At 37.3% G+C, this 18,474-nt stretch overlaps 2 protein-coding genes across 4 annotated transcripts; one reads left to right on the top strand and one right to left on the bottom strand.

Moving 5' to 3' along the window:
* Window positions 1-1,950: 1,950 nt before the first annotated feature.
* Window positions 1,951-10,592, bottom strand: LOC134747830 (HMG box-containing protein 4-like). Of its 3 annotated transcripts, XM_063682471.1 has the most exons (7): window positions 9,892-10,592; window positions 9,185-9,273; window positions 8,281-8,469; window positions 7,968-8,002; window positions 6,117-6,333; window positions 5,455-5,600; window positions 1,951-3,976 (listed from the first exon to the last, which is right to left on the bottom strand). In XM_063682471.1, exons 1-7 carry the CDS (start codon window positions 10,556-10,558, stop codon window positions 3,754-3,756), a joined length of 1,566 nt encoding a protein of 521 aa, XP_063538541.1. In that variant the 5' UTR covers window positions 10,559-10,592; the 3' UTR covers window positions 1,951-3,753. The 3 variants fall into 3 exon arrangements, with proteins under 3 accessions (XP_063538541.1, XP_063538540.1, XP_063538542.1); XM_063682470.1 differs by lacking the exon at window positions 7,968-8,002 and having other exon boundaries at window positions 8,246-8,469; XM_063682472.1 differs by lacking the exon at window positions 7,968-8,002 and having other exon boundaries at window positions 3,839-3,976; window positions 5,426-5,600; window positions 8,246-8,469.
* A 310-nt stretch (window positions 10,593-10,902) lies between these two features.
* LOC134747683 (beta-1,4-galactosyltransferase 2) lies at window positions 10,903-16,989 on the top strand. Its single transcript, XM_063682289.1, has 5 exons — window positions 10,903-11,340; window positions 12,140-12,233; window positions 13,485-13,663; window positions 14,907-15,128; window positions 16,389-16,989. Exons 1-5 carry the CDS (start codon window positions 11,006-11,008, stop codon window positions 16,516-16,518), a joined length of 960 nt encoding a protein of 319 aa, XP_063538359.1. The 5' UTR covers window positions 10,903-11,005; the 3' UTR covers window positions 16,519-16,989.
* Window positions 16,990-18,474: the final 1,485 nt, after the last annotated feature.

Genomic DNA, 18,474 nt, shown 5'->3' with positions numbered 1-18,474 from the left:
ATTTAAAAATCAAAGTAAATTTTTATTATCTGTATAAATCATAATATTCATAATGATATTAACTGGTAATGGCGAATTACAAGTATCGACTTAATAAAAATATAACAATAAATATTTATTATCGTCGCAACGTTAGGTAGATAAAGATTATAATCTACGAAATACTAAATTGAATAAAAACATCAAAAATATTTTAAATTAGTACAATCAAATTACAAATTACATCAAAATGTAGAATGTCAGGGAGCCTTAGAATTATAAAGCCAAGAATCTTAGTTCTATAAAGCTAACCTGTCAATAAGAGAAGCCAAAGTAATCCCCATCTCTTTTTCTATTACAATAATCAAGGAGCTGATGCGTGTATATAGAGCGTGGACTTGTATTTTAATTTGCACTTTTCAAACCTTTGTTCAAATTTGTCCCTTTTTAACAAACAAATGTCAAAATGACAGACAATGACAAAAGATAATCAAGGGCTTGTTAGAAAGTTACAATAATCCTCACCTTCGCCTTCCTTAATTTAACATTTAATTTTGTTAAGACGGAATTAAAGAAGGGGGAGTTGCGAGGGCAGTTAAAGAGAATATGATCCAATGATCCTACTTCCATACTACAGTCACACATAGGTGTCTCTGCGCTTGAAGCGATGCAGGAGTTCCGGTGAGGAATAGAAACCCAAGCGGAGTCTAATAATGGTACTCGTGTGCCTTTTAGAGAGAGATCGAATTTTTTTAAACCAAGGGCGAGAGGGTATCGAGGATTGAATGTACGAGTAGAAACATTTTTTGGACGATTTCCAACGTGAGGAGCATTTTAAAAGAATTGTTTTTGTGGGAATACAGACCAAGTCTGGAGAAAAAAATTTAAAGAAGGAATCATTTCTTTTTAGCATGAGTTGATGCTAAAAAGAAATGATTCCTTCTTTAAAATTTTGCCCTGGTTTCAAATCGCGTCGCACAATTTTTATATTTACCCATTCCGTTAGCCCACTATACATATATAAAAATGGGCACAGTTCTACTTCAGTATTTATATATGGATAAAATATTTTTGAATAAATAAAAAACAATAACAAAACTTATAAACTATTATTAAAATTAACCTATTAACCTAAAAACAAATTAAAACTAACAAAAATAAATTAAACTACGAACTAAACAAACTAACCTAAAACTACCTAAAAAGTCCTATAAATAAAAAATTGGCCCCAGGTCTGTGCCGTCCGGTAGGGTGCCCAGAAGGCTGGCGGCGTTGCCGCGTCGAACGGCAACGCCGATGCGTTGGGAGAGGTATGCTCCAGCCTTCCGGTCACCCGTTGCGTTAAAATAAAAATTATACATAAAATGTTTGTAACATCTGAATTTTTAAAGTCACTTACCATCCATTATTTATTTAATCGTATGGCATGCATATTTAGGCAATCAGAGTACAGCTTTGAGGTTGTTAAGCCAGGTAACCACGTCGGGTGTCAGGGCATCCAGGTCCTCAGCTGGGCCACGATAGGAGTGAAGCGGGCAGCCATCCATTTAAAGTAAAATACGTAGTTAAAACGCTACTAAAAATTAAAAGCAATGTTTTAATCAGTTCACTTCCTTGGTTTGATGTCAAATTAACTCAATCAAGTCTAAATCAGTGAAAAAAAAAACAAAAAAGAACATAATCTTTTACACATGGCCGATGACACGATAGGCATGCCATCATATTTTATGGCGTAAGGCGCGCCTGTCGTGTCATGAATTAATTGTTTGCCGCCACAGCGACGTGTTTGAAAATCGAAGACGTAACGAATCGGTTAAATAACATATTAATAGGTTCAATATACCGACTCACTGTCTCGCCTAAAAAAACATCTTGTATGTTGTATATACTATGTCTATGTCTTGTATGAAGCGTCCAAATTTTCAAAATTCAGTAGCGACCCCTATAACGTACTTAAATAAAAATTCTGAATAAAATCTAAATTTGTTTTTTATTGGAAGAGACTACGAAAATTATGACTTCAATGAAATAAGCAGCATCCTATTTAATCCTATTGTACGGGGATGTCGGGGATACTTTTTTTTTAATTTGATGGTTTATTTCAAAAGGTATGTCTGGCTAGCCAGCTTTGTCAAAAAGGCGGCAAATTTAAAAAAAATGTAGGCGTGACGGATATGTCCTCACATATAACATTTTTAATTTCGCGCTGTTTTTGACTTGATGAAGTTGGCTTGCCAGAGTATATCACATTTCGATGTATGATTATTATCAACAAGCAGATTTAAAAATCAAAGTAAATTTTTATTATCTGTATAAATCATGATATTCATTATGATATTAACTGGTAATGGCGAATTACAAGTATCGACTTAATAAAAATATAACAATAAATATTTATTATCGTCGCAACGTTAGGTAGATAAAGATTATAATCTACAAAATACTAAATTGAATAAAAACATCAAAAAGATTTTAAATTAGTACAATCAAATTACAAATTACATCAAGATGTAGAATGTCAGGGAGCCTTAGAATTCTAAAGCCAAGAATATTAGTTCTATGAAGCTGACCTGTCAATAAGAGAAGCCAAAGTAATCCCCATCTCTTTTTCTATTACAATAATGAAGTGAAAAAGCGATATGTGGATTTACGGCTTCACTACGTTTGCCAGTAATTTTGTAGGCTCAATAATTCTAGTCAGGGAGTCATATTTTTTTCTTGTGCGTGCACTTATTAAAGTGCTAAACTTTCTATTGCACTGCACTTATTAAAATGTTAAACTTTAATGAGTGCAGTGCAATAGAAATGCAGTTCGTTATTATACCGAAAATCTCTACTCTTCACAATCATTAAAATCAACAAGTCACGTTTGTGACTCCTTCCTATATGTCAATATTTATTGATACATAATCTAAAATCAATCTTCAATCAATATTATCATAATTACTAACATTGATTACTCATAGAGCATTTATTGATGTCTAAAGCAGTATTTCAAAATTTACATGTTTCCCCGTAGGTACCTACAACGAAAGGAAATGAGGGACCCATCTAATATAACCTTGGCTCCTTCATTAATGAATTTTATTGCACAATCCCACCCTAAAATTATTTACCGTATGCGATTTTTGAGATTGTGGTACAACTTAGAATTCAAGATGTTCGAATGGAAGTTAAAGGCAAACCCCGCAACGGAACTAGCAAAACCGTGGCATATGACAGTTTTATGTCAGGGTTGGCGATTATGATGAACTATTTTTCTTAAACTTTATTATAATAAAATTGAATGAGAACCTGGTTGACCCTCTTCCAATACAAATTGAATATGTTATCAAAGAAAATAAATGAACATGTCAATGTCAATATTAAATGCGTTTCAATATGTCTATAAAATTTTATGAAATCAAGTTTTTTTTCGCATTTCTTTCAAATATTAATATAGAATTTTTATTGCTGGAATTTTTTTAATACTTTAATTTGTTCGTAGTAGTCATAACCCTGACGTACAACTGTTGCAGATTTGCTGGCTCGGTGTCGGGGTATGGTAATGGATATGATTTAACTGATCTGTGAAATAATGATGTTTTGTCCAGCAGAAGAAATAAATGGTTAGGAAGGAAAAGTCTAACCTAAACCTAACCCTTGCTGGCCATCTGATTTTTCTGCTGACCAAATTATATTTTTTTGGCTGACTATTTAATTACTTCTCCAACTTAATCCTCAATCTGGGAGAAATCACACTTACGGTTTGACATTCATTTACAGTAATTTCTACTAGTTCGGTAAAGTTAACTGATACTTAAGAGGAGATAAAACTCCTCGAGGCAGCGAGATGGCCCGTGGCGACTTTGGGGCGCGGGGGGAGCGAGGGGAACGTGGGGCGTAAGTGCGCGCGGTCGGGTAGGGGCGCGGGCGCAGCTCCTCCGCGCTGCGAGAGGACGCGCGCATCGACCGCCGTGGGTGGAGTGAGGATACCCACGTGTCTTGGAGGAGGCATCTGAAATAGGATGAGGTTGAAGAATAAGCATAAATCGTTATCGTTTTTGTCAGGCTAAAATAGTGGGCGAGGCGCATTGCTTGTAGAACTCATATCCGTTAAGGGAGAAAGGTTGTTGAAGGGTGGACGCTTTCAGAGAAGGCCTTAAAACAAAGTGGTCTGACGATCTGAGGGATTACTGCGAACATTGAATTTCTAAAATTATCTGTTTTCATCTATCGCTCTTCAAGCAACAGAGGGAGATAAATGAAAGTTCAGTTCTATGTTCGTGGTAGTGCCCTGGTTCAGATCACGGAATTCACGGAGAACTCTTATTGACATAGAAACCGAAATCGTTGTTTTTATGTTTTTTGATTGAAATAGGTTTAGCCCAGCATTGTTATGATAACTTATGAATTTTAGACGATTGGAAATGACCGAGTAATTTTTTTTTTTCTTTAGAAACAATTAATGATTTTTGGTGTTTAAAATTCATTTGTTTACGTTACATGTTCGTCTTCTCTTCGGGTCACAAACTTACATATGTGTACCAAATTTCAACTTAATTGGTCCTGTAGTCTCGGAGCAAATAGGCTGTGACAGACAGATGGACAGGCAGACAGACGCACGAGTGATCCTATAACTGTTTCGTTTTTTCCTTTTGAGGTACGGAACCCTAAAAATCAAATACTTCATAGTATTACCATCTGCGAGGATATTACGGTTCGTTTTGCGGTTCTTGAGTAGTAATGATTTCTTGTTTCTGCATCATACATTTTGTTTGAAAAAAAATCGCAACTCGACAGTTTTCATTCCCAATCGTCTAAAATTCATAAGATAATTACCATAACAATTTCGGTTTCTATAAAATAAATAAATATAAATATTATTATAGGACATTCTTACACAGATTGACTAAGTCCCACGGTAAGCCCAAGGAAGCTTGCGTTATGGGTACTCAGACAACGATATATATAATATATAAATACTTAAATACATAGAAAACACCCATGACTCAGGAACAAATATCTGTGCTCCTCACACAAATAAATGCCCTTACCGGGATTCGAAACCAGGACCATCGGCTTCGCAGGCAGGGTCACTACCCACTAGGCCAGACCGGTCGTCAACGTGACTATGTCAATGAGAGCCGAATTTCGTCCCACAGTGGGGCGGGGCGGCCTAGTTCCAGCAAAGGACCACTTTCAACTGTTATTTCGATGATGATGATGATATATAAAGAAGAATATACTAACAGTAAGGTTGAAAATGTGAAATGGTTGTTCAGTGTGCAAAATGGGATGATGTGATTGAGGCATCGGAATTTTCGTACCTATCACAAATAAAACTAACGAAGTATTGTTTTTACAATGTACAAGTTAAGAAATATCAATAAATTATAGATATGTATGGTTCCGATCCCTGTCAATGAAAATGCCAACCATGACATACACATCAAACCTCATTGACCTCAGTATATGTCTTCAACATCATCTTACTTCTCTAGGTCATTAAGTATTTTGTTGGGAGTAGATGCCGCGGGTCGTTTTGAGCGGCTGAGCTTCGCACGAGTCGTTTGTAGCATGTTCTGCGTCACCAGTGGCTGCTTTGGTTGGTTTTGGGGTTTGGTGCGGACTGGGTGATCCTGGAACATGTCAGACAAAATCGAAAATACTTTGAAAATGGCTATCAGGTTTATTGCGTAACATACGGACTACGGACACCAAGGTGATAGCGTATTTGCCCCAATCTTTTTATCTAGCAAACCACAAGTCCATAAAAATCTGTAAAATGCACTTAGAACTATGGCGGCAACTATGTAGTCTGTTAATTTGAAAAAGTGCAAAACGCGTACCTTGAAAAATGCGTCTGTCATCTGTATTGTTTACTGTCTGATCACAGTATTCGAACGTTTTTTTTAAGCTATTGTGTGCTATTGTGACTAACCCCCTTTTTCACTTAGCAAACCTTTATTATTATTTATTTGATACACTAGCAGCTCTTGGAGCTGATGCGTGTATATAGAGCGTGGACTTGTATTTTAATTTGCACTTTTCAAACCTTTGTTCAAATTTGTCCCTTTTTAACAAACAAATGTCAAAATGACAGACAATGACAAAAGATAATTAAGGGCTTGTTAGAAAGTTACAATAATCCTCACCTTCGCCTTCCTTAATTTAACATTAGCTATATCCTCTGGTGTGATCGTAAGCCTAGGCCCAGACGTCCTAAGCGGGGCGGAGCCACATCTAGGTATTGTGTTGGAACGCCCGAGCTTTGTTCCTGATGTTGGTGGTAGTGGGGGAGGCGGTGGTGGAGGTGGTGGTGGTGGTGGAGGCGGTGCGGAGGGTCCACGGGACGGTGTCTGATGCTGCAACCTAAAAATGATCATTACTATATCAGTTCTCGCTGGCAAGGTGTAGGTATATTACAAGATCAATAAATTTCAATATCGTCCACATAATCGAACTTAAACTATCGTAAGACATATTTCAAAATATTTAGATCAGAATGGTTTCACTCACTTGTATTTTTAGTCGCTTTTGGCGACATGTTTCGGATTCTGAAACCCACGACGTGATCGTGATTCGGGTGAGTGAAACCGTTCTGATTTAAATATCGTCCACATACATAATGTTGGAAGAATGTTCATACTCCTAGACAGTTTTAGATCGCTCAAAGGGCACTAGAGAACTATTTAGCGTAGTTTATTTGCGATATTGTATCAGAAATGAAACGATAAGAACCCCATAATACCCTGCAGAGTGCAGAGTAACAAACTTAGCAGTATGAACTATATGGCAATTGTGGCAGCTCGCTTTGTCCAATGCCAGATGCTGGACTAAATGTTTTGTCTTGGGGACAAGCTAGCGAGTCAGGATTGCCGAATGTTAAGAACTTTCTTTTCTATAATTAACAAGTATAAAGAAGTTACCGTCGCGATAGTAATTTAAATGTCAGTGTAGATTTGTAGAAACAGAAACCAGAGGCCGTACCGCGAACCACGTTTGACGTGTTGCTTCTCTGTCGCACTTGTAAATTCATACGTAAGTGTGACAGGGAGGCAACACGTCGCACGTGGTTCGCGGTAGGCCATCAGAACACAGCAGGGAGCACCATTAAACAATTAATTTGTACAAATTTAATGTAGTGTATAATTGTTTTCCATCGTATTTTTTCGGTAACATTCGTATTTTTATCATGCTGAGACTGGCTGAAATAACAAGACACGTTCTTACGTTTCCGTGAAAATACGACGATAAACAAATTATGCACTACATCTGTACCGGATTTTAATATTTTGCTTATTTGAAGTAATTCAATAAGAACATAACAAAATTACGTCTTTTGTATTTAAGAGCCCATTAACGTGCTCACCTAGCGCCACTGCTAAACAATTGCGATTTTGTACGCATAGATTGACGAATCCAGCAACGTAAAAACTATTATAATGTATTCAAAAGGTTCTTTAATACAACATACAGTACATAGCGGCCCTCTTTTTAGGGTTCCGTACCCAAAGGGTAAAAACGGGACCCTATTACTAAGACTCCGCTGTCCGTCTGTCTGTCTGTCACCAGGCTGTATCTCATGAACCGTGATAGCTAGACAATTGAAATTTTCACAGATGATGTATTTCTGTTGCCGCTATAACAACAAATACTAAAAAAGTACTAAAGTACGGAACCCTCGGTGCGCGAGTCCGACTCGCACTTGGCCGGTTATTTAATTATCTATCGTTGCACGTTGATGGGCTCTTCCGGATCTAAATTGCGGCGCATGCCGTGCATTGCTACGAAAAATCACGTGACTATAGTTGGTCAAACCAAATTGGCAGTACATAAGAACCAATAAAACTATACTCATCCTTTTTTTGGGTGCTAGTACTAGTGTAAGACAAAGATAGTATGATTATCTCTGTCTATGTTTGAAATGAGATAGTCCAGTCAACTTGTTATTTAACCTCTGTTTCGTTCCTCAGCGCTAGACATACTAAGGTTAATAAGTTTACCTGAATTTCTCCTCCATCTCCTCAATCTTGGAGTTTATTTAGCAAATCTTGTCAGTAAAAAAAGGCGGTAAGTTTAAAATATGTAGGCGGGAAGGGTTATCGTCCCATAGAAAATATGAATTTCGCGCCTTTTTCTACTGACAAGATTTGCTTGACCAACTATAATTTGTCGAGCTGCTCCTGCAGCGCATCGTTCTCACGCCAGCCGCTATTAGCTATCTTCCTCCCGAAGAAGCCTGTATAGCTTTATCTCTTTCGTGCCTCAGACATATATTTACCGGAACTTCTCCTCCATCAGTTCAATTTTGGAGTTCATCTTGTGTAGTTGTTCCCGCAGCGCATCATTCTCCCACGACAGCCGCGCTTGCCGTCCCTCAACCTCTTTCAGGTACAGTCGCAGCTCTCTCACTTCCTCTCGAATGCCTGTGTCTTCCCGTCCTTCTCGCTCTGATCCGTGCTTTCTCGCAGGTTCCCGGAGCATGCCCGTTATGGACTCGTAACTCTGCAATTATGTAAAATAACGTTTAGTTAGACCAAGAAAAGTCTGCAGCGATTTTGATAGCACACGCAGTGCAAGTATTATTTATACGTCATAATTTCATAGAAGTTTGACGTTTAAAATAACACTTGCCCTGCGTATGCTATCAAAATCGCTCCAGTCTTTTCTTGGTCTAACTCTAGGTGCGTTAAAAAAACAATTAAGTTCCTACAATCTAATCAGGTCAAGTTACATATAGTTAAATTACGTTTAGCTTTTAAAATTTAACATTTCAGTTCAGGTACACGGGTCGGCCTGTTTTTTTGCCTAAAAACACTAATCGTCATCAATCATCATCATCTAATCATTAAAAAACAGTTTGTAAACCTGAATATTACATAATTTACCTAAGATGTATGCAAATTACTTTATTAACATTTTATGCTTGATTCATGATAACATATACATATATCTTAAAAATTACTAAAGAAATTTCAATGACTGTGTACATTGTGTACATTACGTGTACAGTCAGCAAAACATACATATTTGCATGTAATATTCGTGCTGGAGACTTGGCCGTGATCTAGTGCCATTTTTTTGGGTTAAAGGTATAGTGTATATCAGTGTATTTTACTTTATGTACAGATTTTTCGTTAAAATTTAAATGCCAACGAAAATCATGTAAAAGAGCCTTAAAATTTGATTTATTATTTCAACACAAATATAAAGAAATTACCTTCATGCCAATCCATGTGCAAAGATCAACAAACTTCCAACTCTTAGGTGCGTTTCGGCGGTGACTCCTCTCTCTCCTCGGCGACCCTCCTGACAACATAAACCATTCCACCTCACTCAAATCATTAGCGTCTATGCCGCACTCAATCTCCACTTCCACCTTCACGATCTCCTTGGAGGCACTCATTGCAAAGAGTTCAATCTTCAAATTACAAACCTACATGGCCGGATTTTATAAACAGCCAGCTACATTTTGAAAAAAAAAATCAGTAGAACAAGTTCCGCGACCAAAACACGTATGGTCTGCAATTTGTTATTGACCGTTGGGAGTCGAAATCTCGAATGATGTCACCGATCTATATTCGTCATTGACGAGATGTCGTAGGTATAAAGAAACAGGCAGTTATCACCAAGATAACATGAGTTCAATATATGTAATTACGGATTCAGACATGTTTATTGATGATTACATTTGTTTTTATTAATGATTGAGACTTGAGACAAATACTGTTGGGGCCAGACAAAATTGTTTCATAACTAACGATTTGTTTGAAAAAGATTGTAATAGTTGATGAATAATTGGAATATCGCACATGGCATGTCACATGTGTCCTCTCTAAGGTTAGTATCAATGTCCTGTCTTCTTACTAGGTCAAGGTCAATAAACCTATAATGTTAGTGTGTTATCTGAGCCAATATGTAGCTTACCTGGGGTGTTGTTTCCAGATTTGTTAAAACTTCTATTCTTCCTCGACTTGTGGAGTGCGTCTTTGAACAAATTTGACTCTGACATTGGCTTTCTTTTCCTCACTTTGAAGGTTTGACTACTGCTCAATGACTTAAACGAGGCATCCGATGTGGAAGATAGTTGACTCGATGACACTGTGGACCGGAGTGTTTTATCCTCTTTGATTAAACTCGGCGATCGCGTAGAACTTGTATTTTTTGTTCGTTTCCAAGGTCTAAAAATTATGTCTTTGTCGTGAGAATCGCGTCTTAGTCGTTTTGTTCGCAAGTTTTCCTCAGAGGTAGATGTGGAACCTTGTGTGTTGACATCTTTTGAGAACGAAAAGCTCACGTCAGAAACTCTGCAGTTTATAGCCAGTTCGCAAGGGTCCGTCTGCGTGGAAGTGTTCTCGATACTTTGCGACGGGGACGCTTCAGTCACCATAATACTCACGAACGGCGTGGTTATATCTCCCTCGTCTTTACTCCTATCCAGAGTTGAAACATAACAACTTGGATCCCATGAAGTCTCAGGTGTGTTCTCTTTAGAACATCTCCTCACCAGTTCGACGGAATCCATCGAAACGTCCCCTTCAGCGGAGTTTGAAGTATTATTGAAAACATTTACTTTTTCTTTATTTAAAGCCATACCGTTATTATAAAACTTCAGTCACACGTGCAAAGCTAGCAAAAAGTTTTAATACCTATTTATTTTAGTCTACCCTAAACATATTACATATATTCTTTTAGACTACCCTCATACACACCTTTGTAAAATTATGCCATTCATTTGATTGTAAGAATGTTAATAATAGTATATATTATACGCATATTATACAAACATAAAAATCCGTTTAATTTAAATTAAAATCACTGGCAAATGGCAGAACAAGGATAATGGTAACAAAACGTTGACTGTTCAGAAGAAAACAAAACGCATCTATGCAGCTGTTATTGACGTTTGTCACTGTCGGAGTGTCACTTACCTCAGTTGTCATGTCAACAAAGTGGTTTAAATCGATAAACACGAGAAATTAAAGCTTTATTTCATTATGAAATCATTACAAGTGCATGTTACTTAATTAATTTTATCGCAATGCGGCAAGTTTTTAAGAAGAAAGTATTATACTCTGGTGTGGTAGTTATAGTTTTGATTGTATTCCTGCATCCAGATATGTGTGGTCATCGGACGTACAAATATATAGAAAAGGACGATATATTAGATAATTTGTATTACGGGACTGCAGATAATTTTAGTAGTAATGCGTTAAGTGACTGCGAGTACCGTGATATATTGTTTGACGAGACTACGTTGTCGCCGGGCATCAAGGATGGGGATTTGGTCGAGGGTGATCGGATTAAGGAAGGAGGGGAGTACGCACCGCTTGATTGCAAACCTAAGTTCAGTACCGCGATCGTGATACCTTATAGGTTGGTCTAAACTATGTAATTAATATATATATATTTTTTTTCTTTCATCAAAGACACAAAACAACTTGCAAATGGATGTTTCATAATGAACAGTAAAAAACATAAATAAAATGGTATGTTTTTCCTGTTTATTAATGTAATATTTATCTCGATGGCTAAAAGTTATACTCCAATAATTGGTTAACCAAATCCCAACAAAAACATACATGTGAAATGAGAGCCAAGTTCAAATTTTAAGAATATGTGTCATTGTTGACACACCGACAAAAGAATCGAGATCTAAATGGGTGCCAAGTTCTGTGCTGTGTAGAAAATCCTGAAATTATAAAGGGTTTGACTGGCTAGTAGAAAAAAACTTTGTTCTTGAAAACAAACAAACTATGAGCAAAAATATCTATATCATTCAGCGATTCGTTATACATATTACAAGTGCGCCTAAAGAAATCATTTTTTGCGTGTAATATTACACACGGTTGCTGTGTCGCCATTTTCTTTTTCTTTGAACTTAGCTGGATACGCTATGGCGTGTCTAGATATAGAGAATTAAGTCCTCTTCTTATAATAATTTATCAGTATTCAATGATAGCCAGAGACATAAGACACTTGAAATTAAGGTTCTATAAACTAAAAAAGATGTCATATACGAAAGAAAAAGTGACCAAGGCCTTCAGTGACCAAGGCTGGAATCAAAACAGCATCCTCTGTATTTGTGCCAGATATGTTTAATCATTTTAATACCAACACTTACATTTCCTTGTTTTTTTTTTTATTAAATAAAGGCAATATGACTGCTTTTCAGAGACAGAGCTGAACAACTGCGAGGATTCCTCATCTACATGCACATGTTCCTGAGACGTCAGCTGATCCATTACCGCATCTTTGTGGTAGAACAGGTAAAGTTTTGAGAATAAAAGGAGGCAGCCGCAGTATAATCTTTTTTTGGATGACTTAAAGGTCTTAGAGCTGCAATTTTACAACCAAAGAGTCACATGTGGCTTCCATTTGCCGACCCTATTTTAGTACCTAACCTTTCCAAAACGCTGTTTTATTACGATTCACGGATTCAATTTATTTAAACATAATAACAACTTAAAATTACTATTAATCTAAACAAACAGAAATACAATTTGGAAAACCTTAATGTCTACTTTCAAACATTACAAAAATCTTAATCAAAATTAGAAAGTAACAAACACAAAAACTAGTCACAAAATTCGCCCTGCGCCCCTCCAGATGCAAAGGAGCCCATCACGCTCGCCACGTTGCCACGTTGAACAGCGATGGGCAACCTTTGCATAAGGAACGACCCGGAGCGAGGGTCATGACCACTCTCCCGCTACCGTCTGCCCACTTCCCCAGTAAAAGTCTTGGCCTCAGCACACCAACAGCCAGTGGTTTCCACGGCAAGAGGGACAAATAGGCAGTGAACGTTTCCGTTCACTGCAAATAGGTAGTTCCAAAATCTGTTAGAAAGATAATTTCTCATAGAACTATATTACGACCATTAAAATAGTGGAACTTATATTTTTAAGACAGTTGCTCAAAAAGGTTTTCGCGAACTAGTGCTTTTTACTTTTCCAATTTCTTAAAATGTATACTTGTTCCAATTCATGACTACTTATTGATGAGTGTTAATATTAGTTTCATATAAGCGTCGTAATCAACATAAAAACCTACTGTTAATGTAAGAATATGGAAAATATACATATTTCATATTCTATTACTTACCTCTTCATCATTATAACACGTTTATTTTTTAATATTGAATATTGAAAAACCGTTCTTAAGTAATAAGTTGTCTGAATGGAACGGAAGGTAGAGGTAGGAATAGCTGCCGAAATGCCTGTCAAAGAAGAGGCGTTTTTTCTTACTGCAAGCTAAGTTTCCAAAGGCAACATTCGATATTGTTTTTATTCCTTACTTGTTGTTTTGCTTATTTTTTCGCAACTGTATTAAAAAAACGTCGTTCGATACACGTGCGGAAAGGTAATTCTTCACTCGTCCAGAGTCTTGCCAATCGCCTACGGCTCGTGGCAAGATATCTCGGTACTCGTGAGGTAATGACATACTTTCCGCACTAGCATCAAAATGTACTATTTTGCAATAAGATTTACGAATTGTTACTTAATAGCGGTACTTTACAGGTGGACTCTCGGCCCTTCAACCGAGCAAAGCTGATGAACGTAGGCGCGGTGGTCGCCGCCCGCGCCGGCTTCCCTTGCCTCGTCCTACATGACGTCGATCTATTACCGCTACGACCGGCGAATATTTATGCCTGCACTAAAAACCCCAGGCATCTGTCCTCGAGTATCGACACGTTTAGGTAAGTTGAAGTTAGTATCAGCTCCTCTTTTCAGCCTCAAGCAATGTCTCCTGTCTTGTACAGAGAACCTAGGGTTGCCACCCATACTATAATATATAGTATCGTACTATATTTTAGTCAATTGTACTATATATTATACAAAAACAATATAGTACGAAAAATACTATATTTTCATAACTCAAGAAAGGGTTATACAAATGTCATCGATATCACATCGTATGCGAATTGTATTTTTAATCCGCCTCAAATCGGCGTCCTATTTTTTTTTTCCAGTAAATACTATATTTTTTCAATATTTTGACAAAAATACTATGTGTGTATAGAAAAAAGGTGGCAACCCTAAGAGAACCTCAGGCATCTGCCATCGACTGAGCCCGGAATTTTCGCGGCAAAACAAAAGACTGTCGCAATCTTGCTAGAGTTAGAAACATTTTTTGATGGATATCGATAGTTGTGTAATAGAAGAAAAAGACAGTCAACCAATTAAAAAAAAATATTTCAAAAAAATTAAATTGTGAAAACTACAAGTCCCAACATCACAAACTCGACACCTTAGTCAAAATATGTGGCAAGTGTCCCGATGTTTAAAATTCATTTGTTTACGTTACATGTCCGTCTTTGGGTCACAAACTTACATATGTATGCCAACTATGTTGTGATACATTATCGATTAAGAACATCTGTAATACCAATGTGAAAGCAATAAATATATTATTATTATTATAATATATGACACTATCCTTTTCGGCTATTTAGGGTTGTCAAAATTCAAGTGATTATCTTATCTGTATTCATGCACGCAAAGGGACTTCAAGTTGTGTCAACCCTAATAATTGCTCAGAGCAATGCTGAGCCAAAGTCTCTACCCACTGTTTCAGGGCCCACTAAAATTTCGCTCCATAGTTTGGGAAATGTTTATTTAGATAGTTATCTGATCTAAGTAATCTCTTGATTTCAACAGAAATTAAGTTACCTACATAAATATTCTCATTATACCGTGTATGATTATTAATTTAGGTGTTTTACAGCTTTACCTTGTCTAAAAATTGCAAGAAAACAATAAAATGAATGGATATGGATGATAAAAAAAAAACAATTGGTCCGGTAGTTTCGGAGAAAATAGGCTGTGACAGACGGACTGACAGACAGACAGACGCACGAGTGATCCTATAAGGGTTCCGTTTTATCCTTTTGAGGTACGGAATCCTAAAAATAACTAATTTTACCAAACGCATCATTTCAGATTCGTCCTACCATACCTTGGCCTTTTCGGTGGCGCCATAGCGATAACAACCAAACAGTACTTAGAGATAAACGGCATGAGCAACCAGTACTACGGCTGGGGCGGGGAGGACGACGACCTGTATATACGTCTGGAGGCGCACGGGTTGAAACGGTGCCGGTTCGAACCCGGGACCAGTCGGTACCACATGCTGTCGCACCGCCACGAGCCCCGGACTAATACGTGAGTGTTGAACACTAGCTATAGTTATTAAAGCGCGACGCAGTAGTGCTAGCTCTGCCACTCTTATACTACTATATGCGCCAAGCGCATATGTGTCATTTTCAAGCAAAAGGTACCACATTGTCGCTTGCCATAAGAACGATCTAACAGGTTATTCGTACAAAGATACAAACAAAGTTCGTCCTTAGGGTAAGCGACAAAGTGGTACCTTTTACTTGACATCGTCACATATACAGCGTAACGCAGCATTACTAGCTTTGTCACCCTTAACTGTATGCAATATAGCGATTAGAGCGCTACACAGTAGTGCTAGCTCTGTCACTTTTGTATGCTCCTGTCAAAAAATTGCTATTTAAATAGCAATCTAGACAACTTCATGTTTAAGTTGAATATATATGGAGCAGATCTGCTCCTAAGCATACCAAAGGTTAACTATATGCGCATATAGCGATTAGAGCGCGACGCACCAGTGCTAAGTCTGTCCCTGTTGCAATAATATGAATATATAGGGATAGCGATAACCACCGCTCTGTACTTGGAAATAAACCGCATGAGCAACCAGTACTACGGCTGGGGCGGGGAGGACGACGACCTGTATATACGTCTGGAGGCGCACGGGTTGAAACGTTGCCGGTTCGAACCCGGGACCAGTCGGTACCACATGCTGTCGCACCGCCACGAGCCCCGGACTAATACGTGAGTATTGAAAAAAAAAACCTTTATGAAATCTCTAAGTAATATGTCAACTATTCCATTCCTGATTCGTGTAGATAAAAAAAAAACAAGATTGTCATGTTTTGTATGGTTGCATAGCTCAGTCTCAGTCAGCTCAGTCTAATAGTCTCTGGTTATTTAAAAGGCCAATATTCATAACTCTATGAATTTAATTAGTAACCAAAAAACATGACCAAAATTAGGGTTGATGCTATTAAAACCCTAAAATTAGGGTTGCCAGATCCAAATTATCACTTTTCGAAACCGTGATAAAATTTGGGAGAAGTAAAAAGCATAGGTAATATTATCCCGAAATGGATTTCTTAATTTTCTAGAGTTAGACCAAGGTAAGTCTGCAACGATTTTGATAGCACACACACTGCAAGTGTTATTTTAAACGTCAAAATAAGACTTGCACAGCGTAATTATGCTATCAAAATCGTTGCAGATTTATCTTGGTCTAACTCTAACATAACCACTTTCCATGGCTAAACGTGAGGATGTCCAGAGAAATTTAAAACAAAATGTATTTTTTTTTTGTTTCAGTCAGAAGGTAACCAAGTTATTAAAAAACGCAAAAGACAGACTAAAAGAGGACGGGCTGAACTCCCTCCAGTATACAGAAGTAGCAACAGTACTCCACCCTCTATTTACTCATATCATGGTTGATCTTTAGCAAACCTCTTACAAATAGTATTTTAGACACTCAGTGCTTGGTTTATAAAAATTAACTAAATATGCCACTATAGTGACCTACTCTAGTATTAAGACTAACTACCTATAGTTGTAATAAGCAAAGGTTCATTGATTATATTACACGTGTAAAGTCTAAGACAAATATTGTGCTTCGAATTTGGCAGATTCGGTTTCAGGCTTCATACAGGCGCAGGCACCACTGGAGTGTGATTTCTTTGTAAAATGTTGTAATAGCTTCATTATTATATCAAAATCGATTTGGTAATGACATTCAAATTTCGAACATCTAAAAAAAGCAATTTGATTTGACCCCTATTCTAATATCAGTCGAGACGACGATTTATTGGAAATGAAATGTCAATTGCATACAATTTTGACAAATCTCACATGTTAGTTGGTATCGAACGATATGGCAATCGACCCCATTCTGGTTTGTCTCTGAATAAAAAAAACCGGCCAAGTGCGAGTCGGACTCGCGCACGAAGGGTTCCGTACCATTACGAAAAAAAACAGCAAAAAATCACGTTTGTTGTATGGAAGCCCCATTTAAATATTTATATTATTCTGTTTTTAGTATTTGTTGTTATAGCGGCAACAGAAATACATCATCTGTGAAAATTTCAACTGTCTAGCTATCACGGTTCATGAGATATAGCCTGGTGACAGACAGACGGACAGACGGACGGACAGACAGAGAGCGGAGTCTTAGTAATAGGGTCCCGTTTCTACCCTCTGGGTACGGAACCCTAAAAACTACGGATGCGTGATATGCGTGAAAAGTTTTCATTTGCCACCATTTGACGTACAGTTTATCTTTTAATTAGTTTGTAAGTAGAAAAATAATTGGTTTTGTTTTTTTAAAGTAACTATAGAAAAAGTTACGTGTAAAATGTGCGATAAAGATATTTCGAAGACGCCACCTCATATCCGCGAGTTCCGCCAGAGAGCAACTATGCGCCAATGTCGGCTGTCATATGAGGTTAGTGAATTTATCATAGAAAGTTTATTATATGTGTGTAGATAAAGCAGTGTATGTAACTGTACATAATTAGGCATTAAAACACTGGTGTGATTCTATTATGAAACTCACTTTGTTCTTTTCATAAACCCACACTCGAGTATTAGTGCCTTTCATTATGTAGCAGTAAGTATTACTGTCTCCCAATTTGTTAACTTAAATAATAAACAATAAATAAATAAATACATTTTGGGAGCATTCTGGTTGTCAAAAATTGACGCGTGAACGTGATTATTGTGGGGGATAAACCTATCACTATTTAGCAGAGATCAACACAGTGAAACCAAGAAAGTGAATACTTGTAATTTATTCAGGCTTTACATGAGGGCTGTTATTGACCGACTGACTTATCTAAACGTAAACAAACAATTCTGGAACCGTTGCTATACAAATACAAATTTGACAGGGTTCCATCTACTGCCAGTACTATGGCTTCTTAAAATAGGCGCACATACAAATAAAACATTAACATAATATTTCAATACGCCCCCTTAATGTGCATATTCAAAATAAATTGGAACACAATAAAACATACAAACAAATCAAAGTGACATCAAAGAACAACTGTAAAAATTAATAAACAATTAACAAGCAATGCCTAAACCGCGCATGCACGTATAGTGCTTTTCTCTAGGCAAAGCCTTCGTTAATATGTCGGCAAGCATTGAGCTGGTTGGTAAGTACTTTAACTCAATACTTTTATTGTCCTTTAATACACTTCGTACAAAGTGGTACCTTATGTCAATGTGTTTACTCCGAGAATGGAACATTGGATCGCTCGCAAGACAAATCGCCCCCTGATTATCTACATGTAAAGATAATGGTGCAAACTTACGTAACCCAATTTCAGTAAGCAAGCTGTTCAAGTAAATTGCTTCCTTCATTGACGAGGCCAAGCTTACGTATTCGGATTCACAG

The sequence above is a fragment of the Cydia strobilella genome, chromosome 15 (assembly GCF_947568885.1).
Source record: "Cydia strobilella chromosome 15, ilCydStro3.1, whole genome shotgun sequence".
NCBI classification, from domain to species: domain Eukaryota; kingdom Metazoa; phylum Arthropoda; class Insecta; order Lepidoptera; family Tortricidae; genus Cydia; species Cydia strobilella.
This window is presented reverse-complemented; position numbering and strand designations above follow the sequence as displayed.

What these genes read in the sequence shown, in the direction of transcription:
- LOC134747830 (XM_063682470.1), bottom strand. Translation starts at nt 10,558, where the DNA reads ATGGCTTTAAATAAAGAAAAAGTAAATGTTTTCAATAATACTTCAAAC. An exon ending in TTAAATTAAGGAAGGCGAAG is followed by an intron (nt 5,601 to 6,116) that starts GTGAGGATTATT and finishes GACATGTTCCAG; the next exon opens with GATCACCCAGTCCGCACCAA. An exon ending in ATACTTAATGACCTAGAGAA is followed by an intron (nt 3,977 to 5,454) that starts GTAAGATGATGT and finishes ATCCTATTTCAG; the next exon opens with ATGCCTCCTCCAAGACACGT.
- LOC134747683 (XM_063682289.1), top strand. Translation starts at nt 11,006, where the DNA reads ATGCGGCAAGTTTTTAAGAAGAAAGTATTATACTCTGGTGTGGTAGTT. An exon ending in TCGAGTATCGACACGTTTAG is followed by an intron (nt 13,664 to 14,906) that starts GTAAGTTGAAGT and finishes GCATCATTTCAG; the next exon opens with ATTCGTCCTACCATACCTTG. An exon ending in CACGAGCCCCGGACTAATAC is followed by an intron (nt 15,129 to 16,388) that starts GTGAGTGTTGAA and finishes TTTTTGTTTCAG; the next exon opens with TCAGAAGGTAACCAAGTTAT.